Below are 19,119 nucleotides of genomic sequence, written 5' to 3'. Positions count from 1 at the left end.
CAGCTTGCTGGGATGAATGATCACGGTGTGTACCCCGATTTAGAATAGGTACACCGTATCCCTGCGCATCGTAAGAGCGTGACCAAGGGTTGGCGTCAGGAAGGGCATCCGGCCATAAAAACATTGCCTCAAACAGGGAACCATGATTGTCATGGGGCCCGCAAGGCTAACCCCCACACTAGCAGGGAAAATGGCCTTAAAACGATCATTCATTCATTCAGTCAATCCACCTGTACAGCGCGAGATGGGGATTTGTAATCGCGTGTCTCGATGTGCGTCATCCCATGACGGTTTTTTTTTACCATTTGAGGTTTTGTCATCAAATTTTCAACAAACCTTTACTATGAGAATATTGAGCTGTCTTTAATTAATAATTGGGTCAAAATGTCAAAGGGCAAGGTATAGTAAGTAAAAAATAGTCCTTATTAGCTGATCCACCACGCAGCGTGAGATGACTGGGTTTTGTCACATCTTTTGTCCTACTTTATTTTGTCCATTTGCATTTTAATAATAATAATAATAAAGGAGTCTTATATAGCCCCATCAAGCAGAATAAACGACCCTCATGGCGCTTTACATTATTATGTGAACGCACACACATACACAAACATACACACACACAGACACACCTTCACTCTTGCCCTATTCCTCTCCCTCCGCATTCAAAACCCACAGATGTGTACTCCCCCTCCTCCTCCCCTCCCTCCCCCGCACATGTACACAGACATACTCTCGATCTCTGTCCCACCTCAAACCAAATAGTGTAACAGCATAGCAAACCTGTTGTGCATTTTGTGATACAAGCACCAAATTTGGCACAAATGTACATTAATATGTTGCGAACATTTTCAGATATTGGGCCACTTGAAATTCCGTAATTTTTTTTTTCAAATTTTTTCAAATTTCGTAATTTCAAATTTTTCGGGTGACACCGTCACAATTTCGGTCTTCGAGGCCGGCCGATATAGTGGGGCGGCTTAGCCCAAATATTCAAAAGAATTGTGCATTTTGTGATACAAGCACCAAATTTGGCACAAATGTACATTAATATGTTGCGAACATTGTGTGGTCAGCAATGAAGACGAGAGTCTGAATTACATGTATGCAAAAGACCTTGTGAACCAGTGAAGCAAATACACGGGTAAGCATGAATTAAATCTAGGGCATGATATAATTTCCATGATGTTTACCTCTACACTCAATGGTGGAAGGAGGTAATGTTTTGATCCCAGCTTGTCTGTATGTCTGTTTGTCTGTTAGTCCACAAAATTCCAGACAAAGCTTGTAGTAGTGGTAGTTGTAGTGGTAGTGGTGATAACAGAAATTGTTATATAGAACTGAACTTATATTATTATTATATGCAGAAAATAACTTCATTTCTATATGCCCTGCAGTGGACAGGTTAATTGGTTTATGCACTGAAGGGGTCACCCTGGTGTGCACTGCTGTGTTCTGCCTCACTGAGTTGTTCAGGTATGATGTACTCAGCACAAGCTTCCGGTCGGCCCGGAGGTGGGGGTGCGGGGCCTGTCACGGAACGTCAAAACAAACGGCCTGCCGGGGCCGCCCAAAAGTCGGGCGTGAGGGGCGCGTCCACTAATGGAACGCCTCTCGCTTCCCAGATCGAGGGCCACGTGGTCAGGAGAACCTCGTCCCTTCCGGTCACACTTTGCCTATCGGCCGGCCTCGAAGACCGAAATTGTGACGGTGTCACCCGAAAAATTTGAAATTACGAAATTTGAAAAAATTTGAAAAAAAAAATTACGGAATTTCAAGTGGCCCAATATCTGAAAATGTTCGCAACATATTAATGTACATTTGTGCCAAATTTGCTGCTTGTATCACAAAATGCACAATTCTTTTGAATATTTGGGCTAAGCCGCCCCACTAAAAGGGAAAACAGGATTTAGACTTTGAAAGACTTGTGAAAGAGATAGGTTTTGAGGGAGGTTTTAAAGGCAGGAAGAGAGTCAACATGTCGAACAGAGGAACAAGTCATTCCAGGGCAGAGGTGCAGCAAAGGAAAAGGATTTCTCGCCAAACGACTTGGTGCTGGTGCGCGGCGGCTCTAAGGTCATAGAGTCGTCGCTTGAACGAGGCCGTCGCCGAGGTTCATAGAGAGTGAGCAAATCGGAGAGATAGTGAGGTCCCGTTCCACACAATGATTTATAACATAGTGTGCAAATTTTGTATTGCACACGAGCAGAGACAGGCAGCCAGTGTAAAGATTCAAGAAGTGGAGTAACATGGTCAGACTTCTTCGCCTTACAGACAAGACGAGCGGCAGAGTTTTGAACCTTTTGTAACTTATCCACTATCTCTATATCCACTATTTTATCCACTATCTCTATATCTATATCCACTATATCCACTACATTTTGAGATGCTTTCTAGTTTACCATTAGAGCATTTGTCTTCAAATTTTCAACAGTCCTTTGAGAATATGAAGTGATAAAGTGATAAATTTTATATATATATATATATATATGTTTTTGTAATTCTATGTTTAGCTTTTGTTTAGTTTGAGTACAAGGCGAATGCAGATGGGCTTTTCATTTTGGGATGCTTTCTAGTTTGGCACTGCGATACGTGTGAACCTTCTCCCAGAGCCTTCATCATTATTACAGCCTGCTGCGCAACACCGGGGCATGATGAGCTACAATCATGAGGCACTCATCTGAGAAATGGTTCTCCTTCATGGGGAATGTATTGCACGTTTGATGTCGTGAGGCTTTCCGACAGGAAAAAAAACAACCCCACGTTACACGATTTCTTCAAAATCCATATTGCACTTGGTCTATCATTGGATACGAATCTGAAGTCTCTGCCCAAGTTTATTGTTTTGGTACATGACTTGTGAGGCTGTTAATTTATTGATGTTATAGCATGATGGACTGTGTGGAAAAGTCATGAATTAATGAGTGAAAAATCCACATGGAAATTGATATTTTCCTCTTGTGGTGTTTGCACATACAGCAAGTTTCATTCTATTTTTGTTTCTCTCCAAGGTTTAAAAAAAATACTAGTTACCGCAATTTCTGCCATGCTGCCTATCTTGTCACCCATCCGCCACTTTTACCCTTTCTATTTTCCTTTTGCAGTTTTGTGGTGTTCGTTTCTAAGGACCAACCATGGATGCGGAAAACACTGAACTGCAGGACATTCAGATGCAGGCCAATCAAGTGACTGATGAGGTGAAAAATTATTGTTCCCTTTCTTCTTGTCATTCCTTACCTTGACAATTGGTTTCTTTGTTTTGATTCATCAACTTTATTTCCACCTCACCACCATTTCTACTTTGTGCTAAGAGCATGTGGAGGTTCTTTCCCATTTTCCTCGTTATGTTTTCTTACCTTGCATCCCCTCCCCCTTTTTAATTATCATATTCCTTCTTTATTTTCTCCTCACTTCCCTCACCCCTTCCCCTTTTTATCGCTCTACTTCCTCTCCTTCCTACTCCTAATTTTATCACTTTTCTTCCTCCTTTCCACCAATTGTATCTTGTTTCCTTGAGTCTGTTTGTTAGATTCTTCTTTTATAACACCATGACCCATCTAACGACATGAACTGACAATTTTAAATATTCCCCCCCCCCCTCATTTCCCCTTATGTAAGCAATGCACCTTAGTTGTTTTGCCGTCAGCTTGTTGATGTGTCGTTTCTGCTTGCAAGATCAGTGCAACCAGCAGAGGTTTTTTTTTTTTTTTGTATACAAGATCGAGGCTCGTGAAAGAGCGAACATTAATCACACAGAAAGACAAACAGACACATAAAACAAATAACATCGGGAGCGGTAGATAAGATGGGGAGAGAGGGGGAAGGACACAAACACAACATTTGAGAGCAGGGACCGAGAGACATGGAGACATCGAGAGAACTGTGGGAGGGAGAGGGCTTTGGGGGTGAGGCATGGGAAAGGGGGGGGGGGGGGGTGGGAGAGGTATAAAACATATGGACACTGCCAGGACTTCCAGGAAAGAAGTTGGAATTTCAAACAAGGTGGATCTGGGGTGAATTAGTGGGGGTAGAAAAGATCAAGGTTTTGGATGGGGGAAGATAAGAGATGGTGGTGAACAGCTGTTTTAAAGACCTGGAGGGAGGAGTGTGATTGAAGTGAGTGTGGGAGTTTGTTCCAGAGGCGGGAGAAAAGAGGAATGAAAGAGTGAAGGTGAGCAGAGAGCCGAGATTTCGGCAGTTTAACCATCAGAGGGTGGCTGGCAGATCTTGTGCGACCTGTAGGAATATTTGGGGGACAGAGCACAGAGAGAGCTGGGGGAGCAAGGCCGGAGAGGAGTCGGTAGAAGACAGAAAGACCACCTACCTGCCTGCGGTGAGTGAGTGAAAGGCCCTCAGAGATAGCTTCATTGTGGGAGATTCCAATGATTCTGAAAGCTTTGGATTCAACAGCGTGAAGCCGAGCCAGGTGTGAGGCAGGAGCACCAGCCCATAGGGGAGAACAGTATTCCATTGAGCTGCGGATGAAAGCCTTGTATGTGGTGAGGAGCTCAGGTGTGCCTAGGAAGGACTTCGCACGACGGAGGATGCCCAGTCGGCGACTGGCTTTGGAGGCCAGCTTTGGAAATGTGGTTTTCCCAAGAAATATCATGGCAGATAGTGAGACCCAAATGAGTTGGGCTAAATGTTCCCTTATTTTTTTTATTGAGGTGGTTGTGTAGCTTGTATGTTTGCTGCAGTATGCTTAAGTTAACCTTCTTCATTATTTGAAGCAACATCATTGATCACAAAGTGCAAGTAATTTCAACTCAAGATTTGAAATAAAAGTGATTCCATATATGAACAAAACACGGACATCAATTCGTCGTAATTTCTCCCTGTCCGTGCCTCGAAAGGCAATTTGGATAAAGTTGAGAGTGACTTACGATATTTTTATGTGGCTTGCGTTAAATTATGCATTTCCCCCCACAGTCCTTGGAGAGCACGCGGCGCATGATGCAGATGGCCGAGGAGGTACGGTACGATGGACATCGACACACTTAGTGTATCTGTAACCTGTGAAACATGAGCCAATTTTCTTTGTGCCTAATTTGTCTTTATTTATTTATTTATTTGACAGATCACTGTTTACAATTGGGGGAGGGAGTGGGGGGGGTTTGGAGGGGGGAGGGGCGAGGGGAGGGAGTGGAAGTTGCTCTTGCACAAGATGCCTCCAAAAATGTTTTTGGTCCTTTCATGTGACATTTCTGTTCAACCTGGTTTACCCAGGTTCCGCTCAGCCTTGTCGTAAGGTCTTGCCTAGAGCCACTAGCTTGATATGCTTTTGTACTTGATAATGCAAGAGTAATCCTGCTGGCTTCCAGCCAAGTGTGCAAGCTAATCCAGTTTTTGGCCAGCTGCCTGTGCGCCGTTGAATATTTCACGAAACCCTAACAGGTTTCTCACCCAGTAATCTCAACCACTAAATCGTCGTTGGCTTTACTGGCCCAACCTTTTGTCCACAGAAGTTGAAATGAGTCGCATGAGTGTATGGTATCCTTTCATATCACAATGTCCTGCAGCCACTATCCTTAAATAGGGATATTAAATCGGCTATCCTGTCTGCTCACATTGTATTGCGGGCATAGCATTGTGGTGCCTTTTCCAAACGGTAAACCATGGAATGCATTCCCTTGTTACTCTCACTTTGATTCGTGATAGTATTGATAAGGTTCCCCCACCTCCACTCCCAGACAAGCCCCTCTTCCCTTCTCATCATATCTCCAGATATATATATATATTTTTTTTTAACTTCTACTGCGAGTCTGGGTCTGATTGATATAACTATTCTCTCTTGTTTCAGACACAGGACACTGGTGTAAACACCATAGTGATGCTGTCTGAGCAGGGAGGTGCGTTTGACACCTAGTTTTATTTTTACTCTGGGTGGTGGTGCTGCCGTTGGTTGTAAATGAGGAGTGGTTGCTTAAGAGAAGGCAGGAGATGGAAGCTGTCTTGAAAATGTTCTTTATCTTCCTCTCTCTGGTCCTGGGATCCTGTGATGCATGCGCTCTGATTTTTCAATAAGCGTTTTATTCTTTTTCTAACTGCCTGGCAAGAGGAACACATTTTGCAACTACTTTCCTAATTGTGCATTGCAAGCCATTAAGCACGTTTTAACTGTCAAATGCAAAGGTTTTTTTCCCCCTTTCCTTTGGTGTTTTAAGTAAGTATTTAGCAAGAACAAATCGACAAGTAACTTATCCGATTCCGTTGATACAAAAGCCATTTTTTTGCAACTTATGTTCAGCATGCTATCCTTTTGCATATTCATGCTTTTCATGCTATCATTCAGTATAATATTATTCTAATTTGGAAGGATCCAGTTGAAACTTCGCTTGTTTCTCATTTGAGCCACAACAACGATAATGATTTTGACCGTTTTATGCTCTTGTAACAATAATAGTTGATGCCATCGTCATATGGGATGATCTTGAAAGTTTGCCCCTGTTTTGGATAGCTACTGTCATGCTATCACGATTTCAAACAGATGGGTTAAAACCCCTGCAGTGAGTTTTATTGATTTGCCCGAGTCTGGGAGGCCAGTGGCTCAAACCCTGGCTGAGTCGTACCAAATATTTGTTTGTCTTTGTTTAAATATTATGTGTTGCTTCCTTGTTTAATACTCAGCTTTAAAAGGATATCGCATGGACAAACAATCCTGGGAAGACAATGGCGAACAACTCGGTATGACCCGTGCCAATGAACTGCTTCGGCAGCACTCATGCTCTGTAAAAAGTATGGTACATCAAAAAAGAAACAACTATTTTTACGTTGATATTTGGGTATTAGGTGCCGACCTATCTTGATGCGAGTTACCATCTATTGCTGTCTGCCTACGGTTATTCAAAAAGCTGTCAATCCGAGTAAGAACATTACCACTAATTGCATAATATTGTTACAGACACGACTTTGATGTTAAGGTGGGCCGAGCGGAATGGCCGTCGTGTCCGCACAAATTACCCGATTGTACTCGAACGTCGACGAAGCCGCGCTACGCTGGCTCAATAGGAAAGAGAAGACACCCGGCTGGGTTATAATGACACAATACGACACCAGGGGTTCAGTTCTCAAGACCTCCGGAGGAGGTTATATTAAGGCGGAAGGTTAGATTACAACTACAAGAGGTACATCATAGGAAGACAGGCACTTAGACACAACCTTATATTATTCCCGACAGACCACAGAGAAACAGGACAAAAACTGGCTCACACGGGGATTGATGGCAAGGAAAGCGGGTATTCGATGGCCAGCACAAGGTGCACCTTGTGCTCAGGGACAGGATGGCGCGGCCCAAAAGATGCAGGAGGTCTCAGCGCTCGAGGTGGCGTCTTGTCGTCTCAAGCTGGGGGCGCATCTGACGTCACGTCCGGCAAGCGGCTGCGTATATCCGGCGGGGAGTGACACGCCCTCGGCTCGTTAGCTCCGCCCAGATGGAATCGGTCCGCCCTTCTTATTGGGTGCGGGGGGGGTTTACCAGGCTCCGCCCTTGACGAGGAGCTGACAGCCAGCCCCTTCGTGGTAACCCCGTGGGGCGCATGGATAATGGCGGCTAACCGAGCCGGAGGGAGGACGCACACTCCCCGCGCGCGCCGTTGTTGTAGTTGTTGTTGTAGCTGTAGTTGTTGTTGTTGTTGTAGCTGTAGTTGTTGTTGTTGTTGCTGTAGTTGTTGTTGTTGTTGTTGTAGCTGTAGTTGTTGTTGTTGTTGTTGTAGCTGTAGTTGTTGTTGTTGTTGTTGTTTGGGGAAGAAGATGGGAGGAGGTATGGGAAGGTCCTAAACTCACTACTGGTGCCATATAATCACATTCTGGTGCAACGAAGAGTCATAATTAATGGAAACGAGGCCTTAACTGACATAGATTAAGAATAACTAGGAAGATGTCCGAAAGTTGTCTACGTGTGGTGCGGTGGACCTGGGCACGACATTTAATGGGGGAATAAGGGGAAGGTCGGCTCTACTGATTGTTATTTACATGCAATGGGACTAGGGAATGGGGGACTGGGGAAAGTTGGGGAGTATTGGAGAAAATAGGGGAATATTTACAAGCGGATATGGAGGCCAAATTCCATATTCGCAACATTGCACCCTTCTCTACCCTCGGGGCGTCCCGACCCGATAAATTTTTACCTACTTTAGTGTGGCACGCAATGTAGTTCCCTCTACTATTAACTCTACCCTGAGTGCGACAGTTTTACAGATATTCACAAATGAGTAAATATGTCCCCCTGCGACGTTGCACCCTTCTCCTCACAGAAACACACCCACAGGATAACCGAATCCGGAAAGAATCCTCAAACTACACATACAGCCGGTAGGGAGCATTATTTACAAGACTATGCTGCTATTTACACTACGATCCAGGACCTGTTTTTGGAGGAACACATGCAGATGTTATGCATAGAGAGAGCGCGCTTGCCAGCATCGATACACCAACCCACGAGTGCTCTGTGGCCGACGGCCTTTAATAACGTGCAGAGCACCCTTCCCGAGCATCAAAAGCACCACCCCACCACCAATCGGTGCAGTCACCATTGTTCAATGAATAAAAATAAATTCGACAACCCCTAACCCTGCAGGTGTCTCTTGCTCTTCGTGTGGCCTTCAGTGGTGTTAATTAACAGTGGTTCACCTTTATGGCATAGGTGCCACGTTGACCCATAGGTCCATCCCCGGGTGGTGCTTGGCCGCAAAAGAGCTGCGGTCCATTGTGGGTGGCCACAAACATTGCGGTCCATATGGTGTATCGATCCGGGCAGCCAACAGCGAAAGTGCAGGCCCACAACTGCGCAGCCAGCACCTCTCTCTCCTCTCTCTCTACCCCAAAGCCAGATCCTCGGAGGTGGGAGACAAAAGAAGAAACAAGTGAGTAAGGTGGTAAGGGCGCAAGAGTGCACGCAATGTAAGGTGATGCACACTGGGGGCACATGGGAACCAGGTGAGACAGGTACGTTCCTATCGTACGCTCCCCCCCACCAGGTAACCTACATGGCCCCTCCCTTACCCCTTACTGCGTCCACAAAACACAACACTACCCATAAACATCTACTTTACAAATCAACAAACATCCCTACTGTCTTCCCCGTTCCTCCCATAAACCAAATTCGTCTTCTCTCCCTCCTAACCAATCAAATTTGCCATTTTCAACTCTCATCAAAATTTGCCATCTCCAACTCAACATCATAATTTGCCATTACCAATTCATCATCAGTCCCTCCTAGGGAGGGAGAGATGGAATCACCCCAATGTCTCATCCACGTCGTGATGCGTCTCACAAATCCACACAGCGATTCATCTCCTGCAACAAAACAAAGAAAACACAGGTGTGGAGTCATCATCATCACCTCAGGTAAGTGGCTGCGTATGGTGCGACAGGTTCTTCAATCCTAACTATTTCCTAAATGACTTTAACAACTTTACACTACCCGGGGTCTTTCTCCGGCCAAACCATTGGCCCTCTTACACTATGGGTTCTAAAAACCAATTCCCATTGGCCAAACTGTGGTGCTTTTCAATTTGGGGTCTCACTCCCCCGATTCATCTCCCGGTGCCCTCGCACAATTTCTGGGCTGTGGCGTGTACCTCTCCCAGTGGGTCTACCCACCTGCACACCTCCACCACTGCGGTTGCCTCCGAGCTTACCTGCTCCTTACCCTAACCTAACTAACTGGGGCAGGCCCTCTGGCGCTTTCCCCTACTCGGTGCCCTCTCTGGCACTGGGCTACCCGATCCACACCCGGGATCCTCAGGCACCCACTCACAACTACCGGCTCCCAGAGCCCACCTGCGGCCTCACCTGGCCGACATCCTCACAGTGGTGGAGTGCCCAACCAACTACACACACTAACAGGCTACACGCCCAGCCATTTCCACAACACTAATGCACCCATTCACAACACCATTCTGCAACCGCACCACAAATGCCAATATCCAACCACAATTTACCTGCACCCTCTACCTAACACTTACACTACCCGCCCCGGGTACTCGTGAAAGGGGTCCACTCTTCCCCCATCCACACCTTCGCACCATGCACACCACTCCGTACCACTCACTCCAACTCTCTCCACACACCTGTATTTGCACACCTGTGCTCTCACACCTGGTGCCACCTGCACCCTTCTCTCCCCAAGCGCATTCGCGCTGATCCACACACTCACTACTCATACACTGCTCCACACACCTGTCCAGTTGCACACCTGTGCAATCACACCTGTTCAATTCTCACAAACACGGCATCATCTCAGCTAACTACTCCCTTCTGAAACTTGCGCTTCCCAGTCGTCCCTTTAAACTATTGCGCTCCCACGTCATTATCATCCACACTAATCTACCTGCGTCCCCACTACAGGTATCAGTCACTAACTAACCTTAACGTTACCTAAGGTCATCTTCTCTAGATCCCTACACACAATATCCTAACCCACCCGGGCTAGTTTTCACTGCCATACACCCCATAAGCTATTGCTCCTTTGCCCCACCCTGTGAGGGATGGTGGATTTGCCATCCCACCACATCGGGGGTCTCTCACTACCAATTTTGCACATCTAATTTCAACAAATTAAAAATTTGCCAATCACTGCCCATCATCTGCCAATCACTACTGCCAATCCCTCGCCAATCATCAAATTTTGTTTTTCTCTAATTTTGGGTCCAAAACACTAACCTCATCACCCAGTCGACTCACTAATACCTCTCGGTGCGCCAATTCCTGTCCAAAGCCCGGCTTCGTAAAGCCAAGCAATGGATGCTGGTTGTTCTGTGCCAGTGGCTGGCTGCATCCTGCCTTCGGTGCAGGGAAGGAGGTTTACCCGGCCCGAGATCCCACGCACCTTCTCGGCACGGAGCCATCCAATGTCCCGATCTCGACCTGCCGGAATTCCTCAACAAAAAGTGGTCGCCATGACGACTCTTTCTATCGGGCCGCCCGCTCCGCCTAGTGGAGCACGGACGTTCAAAGCGAGGCCCAGCACGGATCGCGCACGGCGGTCCTTTTGAACCCGCCGTGGCTCGGATCCCCGCTGGTTCTCGCGGCACGCGAAGCCCGGCACGCACCGAGGGCCCGCTTCGGCTAAAAGTCGACCTAACCTCTAACCTGTGTAACGTCGATGCTTCACCTGGACGCTTACACCCCGCAGCCCGTTCCTTGCTCACACATCCAGCCGTGCCCATGCTCCTCGTACCTTTCCTTACACACCCAGGTACACTCATTCCACTCACAGCCTTGGTCACACACCTGACCACCGAACACTTTGGCACACATTCGTCGCTCGCACACCTCACCAATACACCTCTTCGCGCCCCCTCCTCGGTCACCTCCTCTGTGACAATCACAGGTGTGCTCTCATTCGCACACCCAACCACGTGCCTCACCACCAACTCCAGCGTGCATTCCCACTCACGCTCTACCATTCCAGGTGTGCATCCTTCCATCCCAGGTGTACATCCTCGCTCACCTGTCACAACTAACTCACGCTCCATGTCACTCTCACTACTTTCACCTCCACTCGTGACAACGCACTCACCCTTACTCTTGACAGCACACTCTTTCCCCATGCACCTGTCCGTCACACACCTTTCTCGCGCACACTCTCCCGTTACACCCTCTGTAACACTCACCACAGGTGGACACTCTTCCTTACTTCTGACAGCGCACTCTTTCCTCATGCACCTGTCCGTCACACACCTTTCTCGCGCACACTCTCCCGTTACACCCTCTGTAACACTCACCACAGGTGGACACTCTTCCTTACTTCTGACAGCGCACTCTTTCCTCATGCACCTGTCCGTCACACACCTTTCTCGCGCACACTCTCCCGTTACACCCTCTGTAACACTCACCACCCCGCGCTTCCACGTGCTCCCTCGCACACGCGCTACGACCGACTCACTCTCGCCAGCACACTCACTCCTTGGCACGCACTTTTTCCTCACACACCCCAGAGTCGGACTTTCTTGCACACCTCCTCTTTCGCACACCAGACCTGTCGCACACTTCACCAACGGCCTCTCACGAACATCCGGGTCTATCTCGACCCCCAAGCTTCTTAAATCCCCTGGCGCATCATACGCACGACCATATTGGTCACCACTTACACCGGGTCCTCTTCCTCTTCGCTTCTCCTCCATCACCTGCGAATCCCTCATCCGGTTAATGAGCACATCATCACGATCCAAACACAGACTTTGGACCAATTCTTTTATCTCCTCTTTTATCTCTTTCTTATCCCCTCTCCGTCGCTTCTTAATTTCGCTCATCCCTTCTTCCACTTCTTCTAATTTGTGCTTCACCTCTTTTATTCCCCGGTACGTCTCCTCAAGCTCATCCTCTAAGGCTACCTTGACCGTTTCCAGGTGCGTCCTCACCTGCCGGTCCTTCGTCTCCATTACCTCTATCACCTCGTCCAACCTCGTTGTCAGTCCCTCACGTACCATCTGACATTCCCTCTTCGTCGCTACCAAGTCATCTTTTAGTTCTTTCTGTGTCGCCTTTAAACCTCCTAATACCGCAGTGTTCCTTTGAACCTGCTCCACTAACTCCGTCTGTCCCACCGTCAGCTGCTCCACCTCTTGCGTCAGGTCCTCTATGCCCCCTTGTAACTTTACAGTCGCCTTTCTCACCTCCTTTTCCATGTGCTCCTCACAGTGCCTCACCTCCTCGCGCACTCCTCCGACCTCCTCACTCACTCCTCCTCTGATCTCCTCTCCCATCACTTGCATCTCCTGCCCAGATGCCACCCTCATCTGCTCCATTTCCTCCCTGTGAGCATCCAGTTTGGTTTCTACCCCCATTCTGACCCCCTCTATCTGCTGCTCCATTTGTTTAACTTCCCTTTCCGCTTGGTCCCTCATGTCCCTCAATTTGCCTTCCATACTGTTTTCTAACCCCTCTAACCCATTTTTCACTCCCTCTATCTGATTCTCTTGAGCGGCCATTCTGTTTTCTACCCCCGTTAACCCCTCCTGTATTTCCCCTAATCTATCGTCTAATTTCCCAAATTTCATGTCTAATCCCTTAAAATTATTGTCTAATCCCTTAAAATTATTGTCTAATCCCTTAAAATTATTGTCTAATCCCTCACTGGTACCCCTCGCTTCGTCCCTCATTACCCCCATTTGGCCCTCTAATCGCCCACTATTAACCCTCATTTGCTCACTCTGAGCATCCATCCGGTTCCCCATTACCCCCAATTGCTCACTCTGAGCATCCATCCGGCCCTCCAATCGCTCACTATTCTGGGCCATAAGGGCCTTCATTTGTATAAAAAAAAGTTCCAATCTTCCCAGCGGCGCTACTTCGGTCGCGGGCACGGTGACCAGCGAGGCGCCTTTTTGCGCGCCCGAAGCATCGTGCGCGAGAGCGCCATTTTGTGCACCTGCTACCCCAGCTGTTTCGCTCTCCTCATGTCCCTCAATTCGGTCCTGGACCGACCCTGCCTCACTCTCCCCTACCGGACCCCAGCCGTGTTGATCCGCCATAGCGCGACTTGCAAAATTCGAGTTTCGTAAAACAAATCCAATTTTTTTTTTTTCGTTATAATTTCGTCGAGCGCAGTACGCGCTCCGAATCGATTTTCCCTCCCAAAATTTGGGCCTAATAAATTTAGTCCCGGGTTCGAATTCCACTCCTCGACACCAATTGTTACAGACACGACTTTGATGTTAAGGTGGGCCGAGCGGAATGGCCGTCGTGTCCGCACAAATTACCCGATTGTACTCGAACGTCGACGAAGCCGCGCTACGCTGGCTCAATAGGAAAGAGAAGACACCCGGCTGGGTTATAATGACACAATACGACACCAGGGGTTCAGTTCTCAAGACCTCCGGAGGAGGTTATATTAAGGCGGAAGGTTAGATTACAACTACAAGAGGTACATCATAGGAAGACAGGCACTTAGACACAACCTTATATTATTCCCGACAGACCACAGAGAAACAGGACAAAAACTGGCTCACACGGGGATTGATGGCAAGGAAAGCGGGTATTCGATGGCCAGCACAAGGTGCACCTTGTGCTCAGGGACAGGATGGCGCGGCCCAAAAGATGCAGGAGGTCTCTCAGCGCTCGAGGTGGCGTCTTGTCGTCTCAAGCTGGGGGCGCATCTGACGTCACGTCCGGCAAGCGGCTGCGTATATCCGGCGGGGAGTGACACGCCCTCGGCTCGTTAGCTCCGCCCAGATGGAATCGGTCCGCCCTTCTTATTGGGTGCGGGGGGGGTTTACCAGGCTCCGCCCTTGACGAGGAGCTGACAGCCAGCCCCTTCGTGGTAACCCCGTGGGGCGCATGGATAATGGCGGCTAACCGAGCCGGAGGGAGGACGCACACTCCCCGCGCGCGCCGTTGTTGTAGTTGTTGTTGTAGCTGTAGTTGTTGTTGTTGTAGCTGTAGTTGTTGTTGTTGTTGCTGTAGTTGTTGTTGTTGTTGTTGTAGCTGTAGTTGTTGTTGTTGTTGTTGTAGCTGTAGTTGTTGTTGTTGTTGTTGTTTGGGGAAGAAGATGGGAGGAGGTATGGGAAGGTCCTAAACTCACTACTGGTGCCATATAATCACATTCTGGTGCAACGAAGAGTCATAATTAATGGAAACGAGGCCTTAACTGACATAGATTAAGAATAACTAGGAAGATGTCCGAAAGTTGTCTACGTGTGGTGCGGTGGACCTGGGCACGACATTTAATGGGGGAATAAGGGGAAGGTCGGCTCTACTGATTGTTATTTACATGCAATGGGACTAGGGAATGGGGGACTGGGGAAAGTTGGGGAGTATTGGAGAAAATAGGGGAATATTTACAAGCGGATATGGAGGCCAAATTCCATATTCGCAACAATATGAAAGGAACTTGTCATGCTGTCACAGATGGGTACAGACTTGAACACTGCGAAAATTCAGGTGTATATTAAGCCGACATCCCCAGTCCTGGTCCTGATACTCATCTTCTTCTTCCTTTTCCTTTTTTCCTAAGTTTAAACTTCGTTTTGGTTTCAGGAGGATAAGGTTATCACAAACATTCCTACCTCTATGTAAACTGCATATCCTGTAAACTCAAAACGTTGCTATTGTATTTTTGTAGGTCAATCTTAAAATTCTTCACCGAAAAATTATAACAAAATACAACTAATGAGAGTAAAACTTGCAAAATTTTGTATATTTGTAATGTATATTTATTCTTCTTCTTTGTTCGTATGCAGCACAAGGCTGCGGGGTAGCATCATTGGTTGAGGGGCCACGGCTGTTCCACTGATGCAGTGCCCTCTGTAGGTTAGAGCAGGAATTTGTAATTTGTCCAGTGTGTCGGCGATAGCTCGCCGACTCTTCGCGAAGGACACCATGGGATTTTTAATGTCCACCAACTAATGCCGGCAGACGTGACGCCCAGTTTTAAGGGATGGCACACATCATTGATTAATTACTCTAAATGTGAAACATCGGGATGACAGTTGATAGCTGGCTCAGGAATCACACCCAGGCTAGACAACTTGGAGGTGAGTGTGCGTACTTTGCGGCCAACTTGTCAGCCCATATGTTTGTTTATTTATATTATGAATGAGAAATTCATTTTCAAAAAGATTACAAAAGTTGCCAAAAAACAGGGTTGGATGTCCCACTTGAGATGGAGGTTGCTATCAAGGTTCGACCTCGTTCCCCAATTCATGTATATTTTTTATTGAAGAGTGACTGTGCATACTTACCAAATATAATCAAAACATTTTCTTGTAATATTTTTGTGAAGCAAAACTCGTACAAAAGAAATACAAAAAGATTGTGCACAAAACAAAAATAATTCAAACAAATTGTACATAAATACTTAAATGGGGCAGGAGCGTTGGCGTTCTCGTGAAGTATAACGTGTTTATTATAGCGATGTGTTGTCTTTGAAGTACCACTTAGGGAAATGATGAAAACCTTTGCATTTGCCCTTTGTAAGTCCCACTTAATCTCATGACGTTATTTGTGTTTAATTTTGAAGTGACATTTTCACTGCATTCTTTGATGAAACATCATTTGCCAAGCAAAGGAAGCATTTGGTGAAAAATAGAAGATCCCTGTTTCCCCAACTTGCTGGAACTTCAGCTCGGTAAATCACCAGCCAGTCTCTTTTTTTTTTTTTGTATTATCTTCCCCAAGTAATCGTTGCAAATCACAACACATTCATTTTTCTGAACAGAACCCTGCCGTGTACCCTGAGCCGGGCAGTTTGGTTGCATAAAGGTGTTAACGGCCAGCCATGTGAAGCATTGTCCTTGCACCTATTATGAGTGAACTCATGCTGAATCTCTTCCATTATGGTTTTCTGTTTCTTCTTCCTCAATTTTCTGCTTCCTTCTTTTTCCCTTCTCGCTTGTGGGGTTAGAGCAAAGATGCTGGGATTCGGACCCTGGTCATGCTCGATGAGCAGGGAGGTAAGTTTTGTGCTGTGCTGGCCTGGTGCTGCTTCCTATTAACGAATGGGTGCCTGTCGCTGCATGCTTATTGTTTCCTTTACATCCACATTGCTAACATGATTCTCCCATTTAAATTGTGTATTGACAGTTATGCTCTCGTTACTTTGTCCTCATTCAATAGGCATGACACCCAAGTCATTTGACTGTTTGTTTTGATGCATGGTTTACTGATATTGGACTTTCCAGATGCGATATTTATTGATCCACTGTCAGGATATTTTGAAATGTGAACTTAAATTGGGTATTTATCTTTAATTTCAAATTGTTGATTGAATTTTGAAATTGTATCATCAGATTCTATGAAAATGAATCTTGGTCACTTTGCACGTCACAAAACCGTATTTGATTTATTTTTATTCACCATTAAACCCTTCTTGCTAGAAAAATATTTTTCGGGAAAATTACACATATGTCTGTTAATGAGTCCAAAATGATCCCGGTAAGCATCAATAGTGGTACTGCAGTGCTATCATTTATCTGTCTCAGACAGAATTGTTTACTTCCTATCTTTCATTTTCACAGATTTGTGATCTGAGTATCTTAAACAGTAAACAAGTTCTTTAAGGCCGTACTTTTATAGAATCTCAGTAGTATTGGAGATAAAATTCGTGGCATCCACACATTACATGGGGAACCTAAAATAAATTCTAAAGTATCCAATGTTTGCATATAGTGGGGCTGCTTAACTGATGAATTGTGCCTTTTCCCTTAAAAGCATGAAACTTGGCACATGGCTAGAATACCCCAAAAGAAAGATTTTTAGTCCAGGGGGCATCTCCAATTTCACCCCATATGGCGGCCATCTTGAAATTCAAGATGGCCATCATACAAGACCTGTTTTGATGAATATCTCCATAATTAGAACAGCTATCTAAATGGTTGCAGTGCCTACACCTACATTTTTAGGGTCTAGGAATCCAATGGTAACATAAAATATTAAGCAGTCATATGAAAATATTAATTTTGCATAGTATCATGCATACTGGGAATGCATATAAATACTCTTAACAGGTTGGCATTCTTCAGTGATTAAAAGTGTCTATGACATCGCAGACTGTAACTGTGCCATCTTGTGGTTTTCTAATCTTTGCTGCATTCTCCATCACATGCGCAGAGAGAAGTACAGGGAAGTGCAGCTTTCTTACACTGGCAACGACCAGTACATCCTTTTTTGCACCCACACTTAAGTTCATTGCAGATCTTTGCAGCCTCTGGAAGTGTTGTCCATATTGGTTTGAACTGGCCAGCAGACGTTTTTTGCCAACCCCATTCAGTGGGGCTTGGTAGATCAGGCTTAGCATGCAATGCTTGTCCCCAGCATAGTGCGCCTTGGTATACTGCCCGCTTTACGTGCTGCACAAGGGCATCATGTGTTGGTGGAATTGATTCCACAGGTCTGCCCTTCTTTGCAAACAGTTTCTTTCGTACAATGTTAATGTCAGTAGCAGTACTTGTGCGATCATACAACAGAATAACAAATCTCTCAATGACGTTCATGCAGGTTTCAGTTATCTCTGTGCTCTGGTGGCAAATTTCTGCTAGTACCTCTGTGAGCTCAGGGAATGATTCCCACACATTCCATGCAGTTACCTTTCCACGCCCATTAAATGCTGAAGAAGTGTCACACCCTGTTAGTGCATGAAACATAGGGAGGTCTTTAGATTTCTCAGGGCCAAGAGCTGTGGCTATATCATGTGCAGAGATAAATCGCATGTTCTTGCCTGTCCCAAATTGTAACCATATCATCACTGAAAGCTTCTGGGATGCTGTAACTGCAAGCACGACAACATCTGTGTCCACAGTTTGTATGAGGACCTTACTATGCCCTCTCTGTGTTGCATCAGCAGCATGTAGGAACATCCGACCATCTGCCTCTTCCTGAGTGCACGGGGAGAGTGATTCTAGATCAATGCGTGGTGGAGCAGTAAGAACCTCTGTATCAAGTGTGACAACTAGCTCCTTGCGCTGGTCTTCAAATGATTTAATTGTTTCATTGGAAAGGAAGCTGAAGAGTTCACGCTTGTTTTCATCAACTCGAAGAAAGTTCTGCCATTGTCCAGGAATTGCAACTGAGGTATCTACTCGTCGGCGAACCCCCTTGCCACGCTTTTCACGGGTCATGCTCTTAAGGCTGTCGGGTAGGTAACGGTCCCACACCAGATCAAGTCGGGTTGCAGATTTGTACTGTGAGAAAACAAATGGGATGAAGACCTTTTCGGCATATTCGCCAAATGTTTTGACTGTGCCAACATCAGGCTTTAGCTTTTGAACAATTACTGCCCCGTCAAGTATGACACATGTCACCTCTGGCATCTGTGTGCTTGATGGTGAAAGTTCCTCTAAGCAGTCCAAAAGGTCGCTCTTTGTACCAGGTCGAAGCTTCCCATCCTTGGACAGAGATGGAGGGAAAGATTGATTTTCATGACGGAAAAATTCATCCAGGTTTCCCTCGCGGGTTTGACAGGCAATATAGAGGCGAGAAAACAGTTGAACATCACTCTTCAATGAGGCTACCTTGTGTTTATCTGTCAGCTGGTCTGTTACTGATGAGCTGCCAAACAGAGGTAACTTTTTGCGTGGGACGACATCATTCAAAGGCTTTGAGCGTTCAATCAGCCTCTCTTGCACAAATGACTCCAGAGCCTCCTTTCCCACTTTCTGCACGTCTTTCACACTTTGTACGACT

General features: G+C 46.3%; 1 protein-coding gene across 2 annotated transcripts in view; it reads left to right on the top strand.

Annotated features, from left to right (window-relative positions):
* LOC137431795 (synaptosomal-associated protein 25) overlaps positions 1 to 19,119 on the top strand; it is a 68,639-nt gene that overhangs the window by 9,972 nt on the left and 39,548 nt on the right. Inside the window, exons 2-4 of one of the 2 annotated variants that reach the window (XM_068123516.2) lie at positions 3,102 to 3,194; positions 4,927 to 4,968; positions 16,343 to 16,391. In XM_068123516.2, the coding sequence (XP_067979617.1) occupies positions 3,132 to 3,194; positions 4,927 to 4,968; positions 16,343 to 16,391 (154 nt within the window). In that variant the 5' untranslated portion in view covers positions 3,102 to 3,131. Of the gene's footprint in view, positions 1 to 3,101; positions 3,195 to 4,926; positions 4,969 to 5,797; positions 5,847 to 16,342; positions 16,392 to 19,119 lie in introns of both variants that reach the window. The other variant, XM_068123507.2, reaches the window with a different exon arrangement.

Source organism: Myxine glutinosa, chromosome 1 (assembly GCF_964187855.1).
Source record: "Myxine glutinosa chromosome 1, kmMyxGlut1.1, whole genome shotgun sequence".
Classification (NCBI taxonomy): Eukaryota; Metazoa; Chordata; class Myxini; order Myxiniformes; family Myxinidae; genus Myxine; species Myxine glutinosa.
The sequence above is the reverse complement of the archived record's forward strand: the minus strand, read 5'-3'. Positions and strand labels throughout refer to the sequence as shown.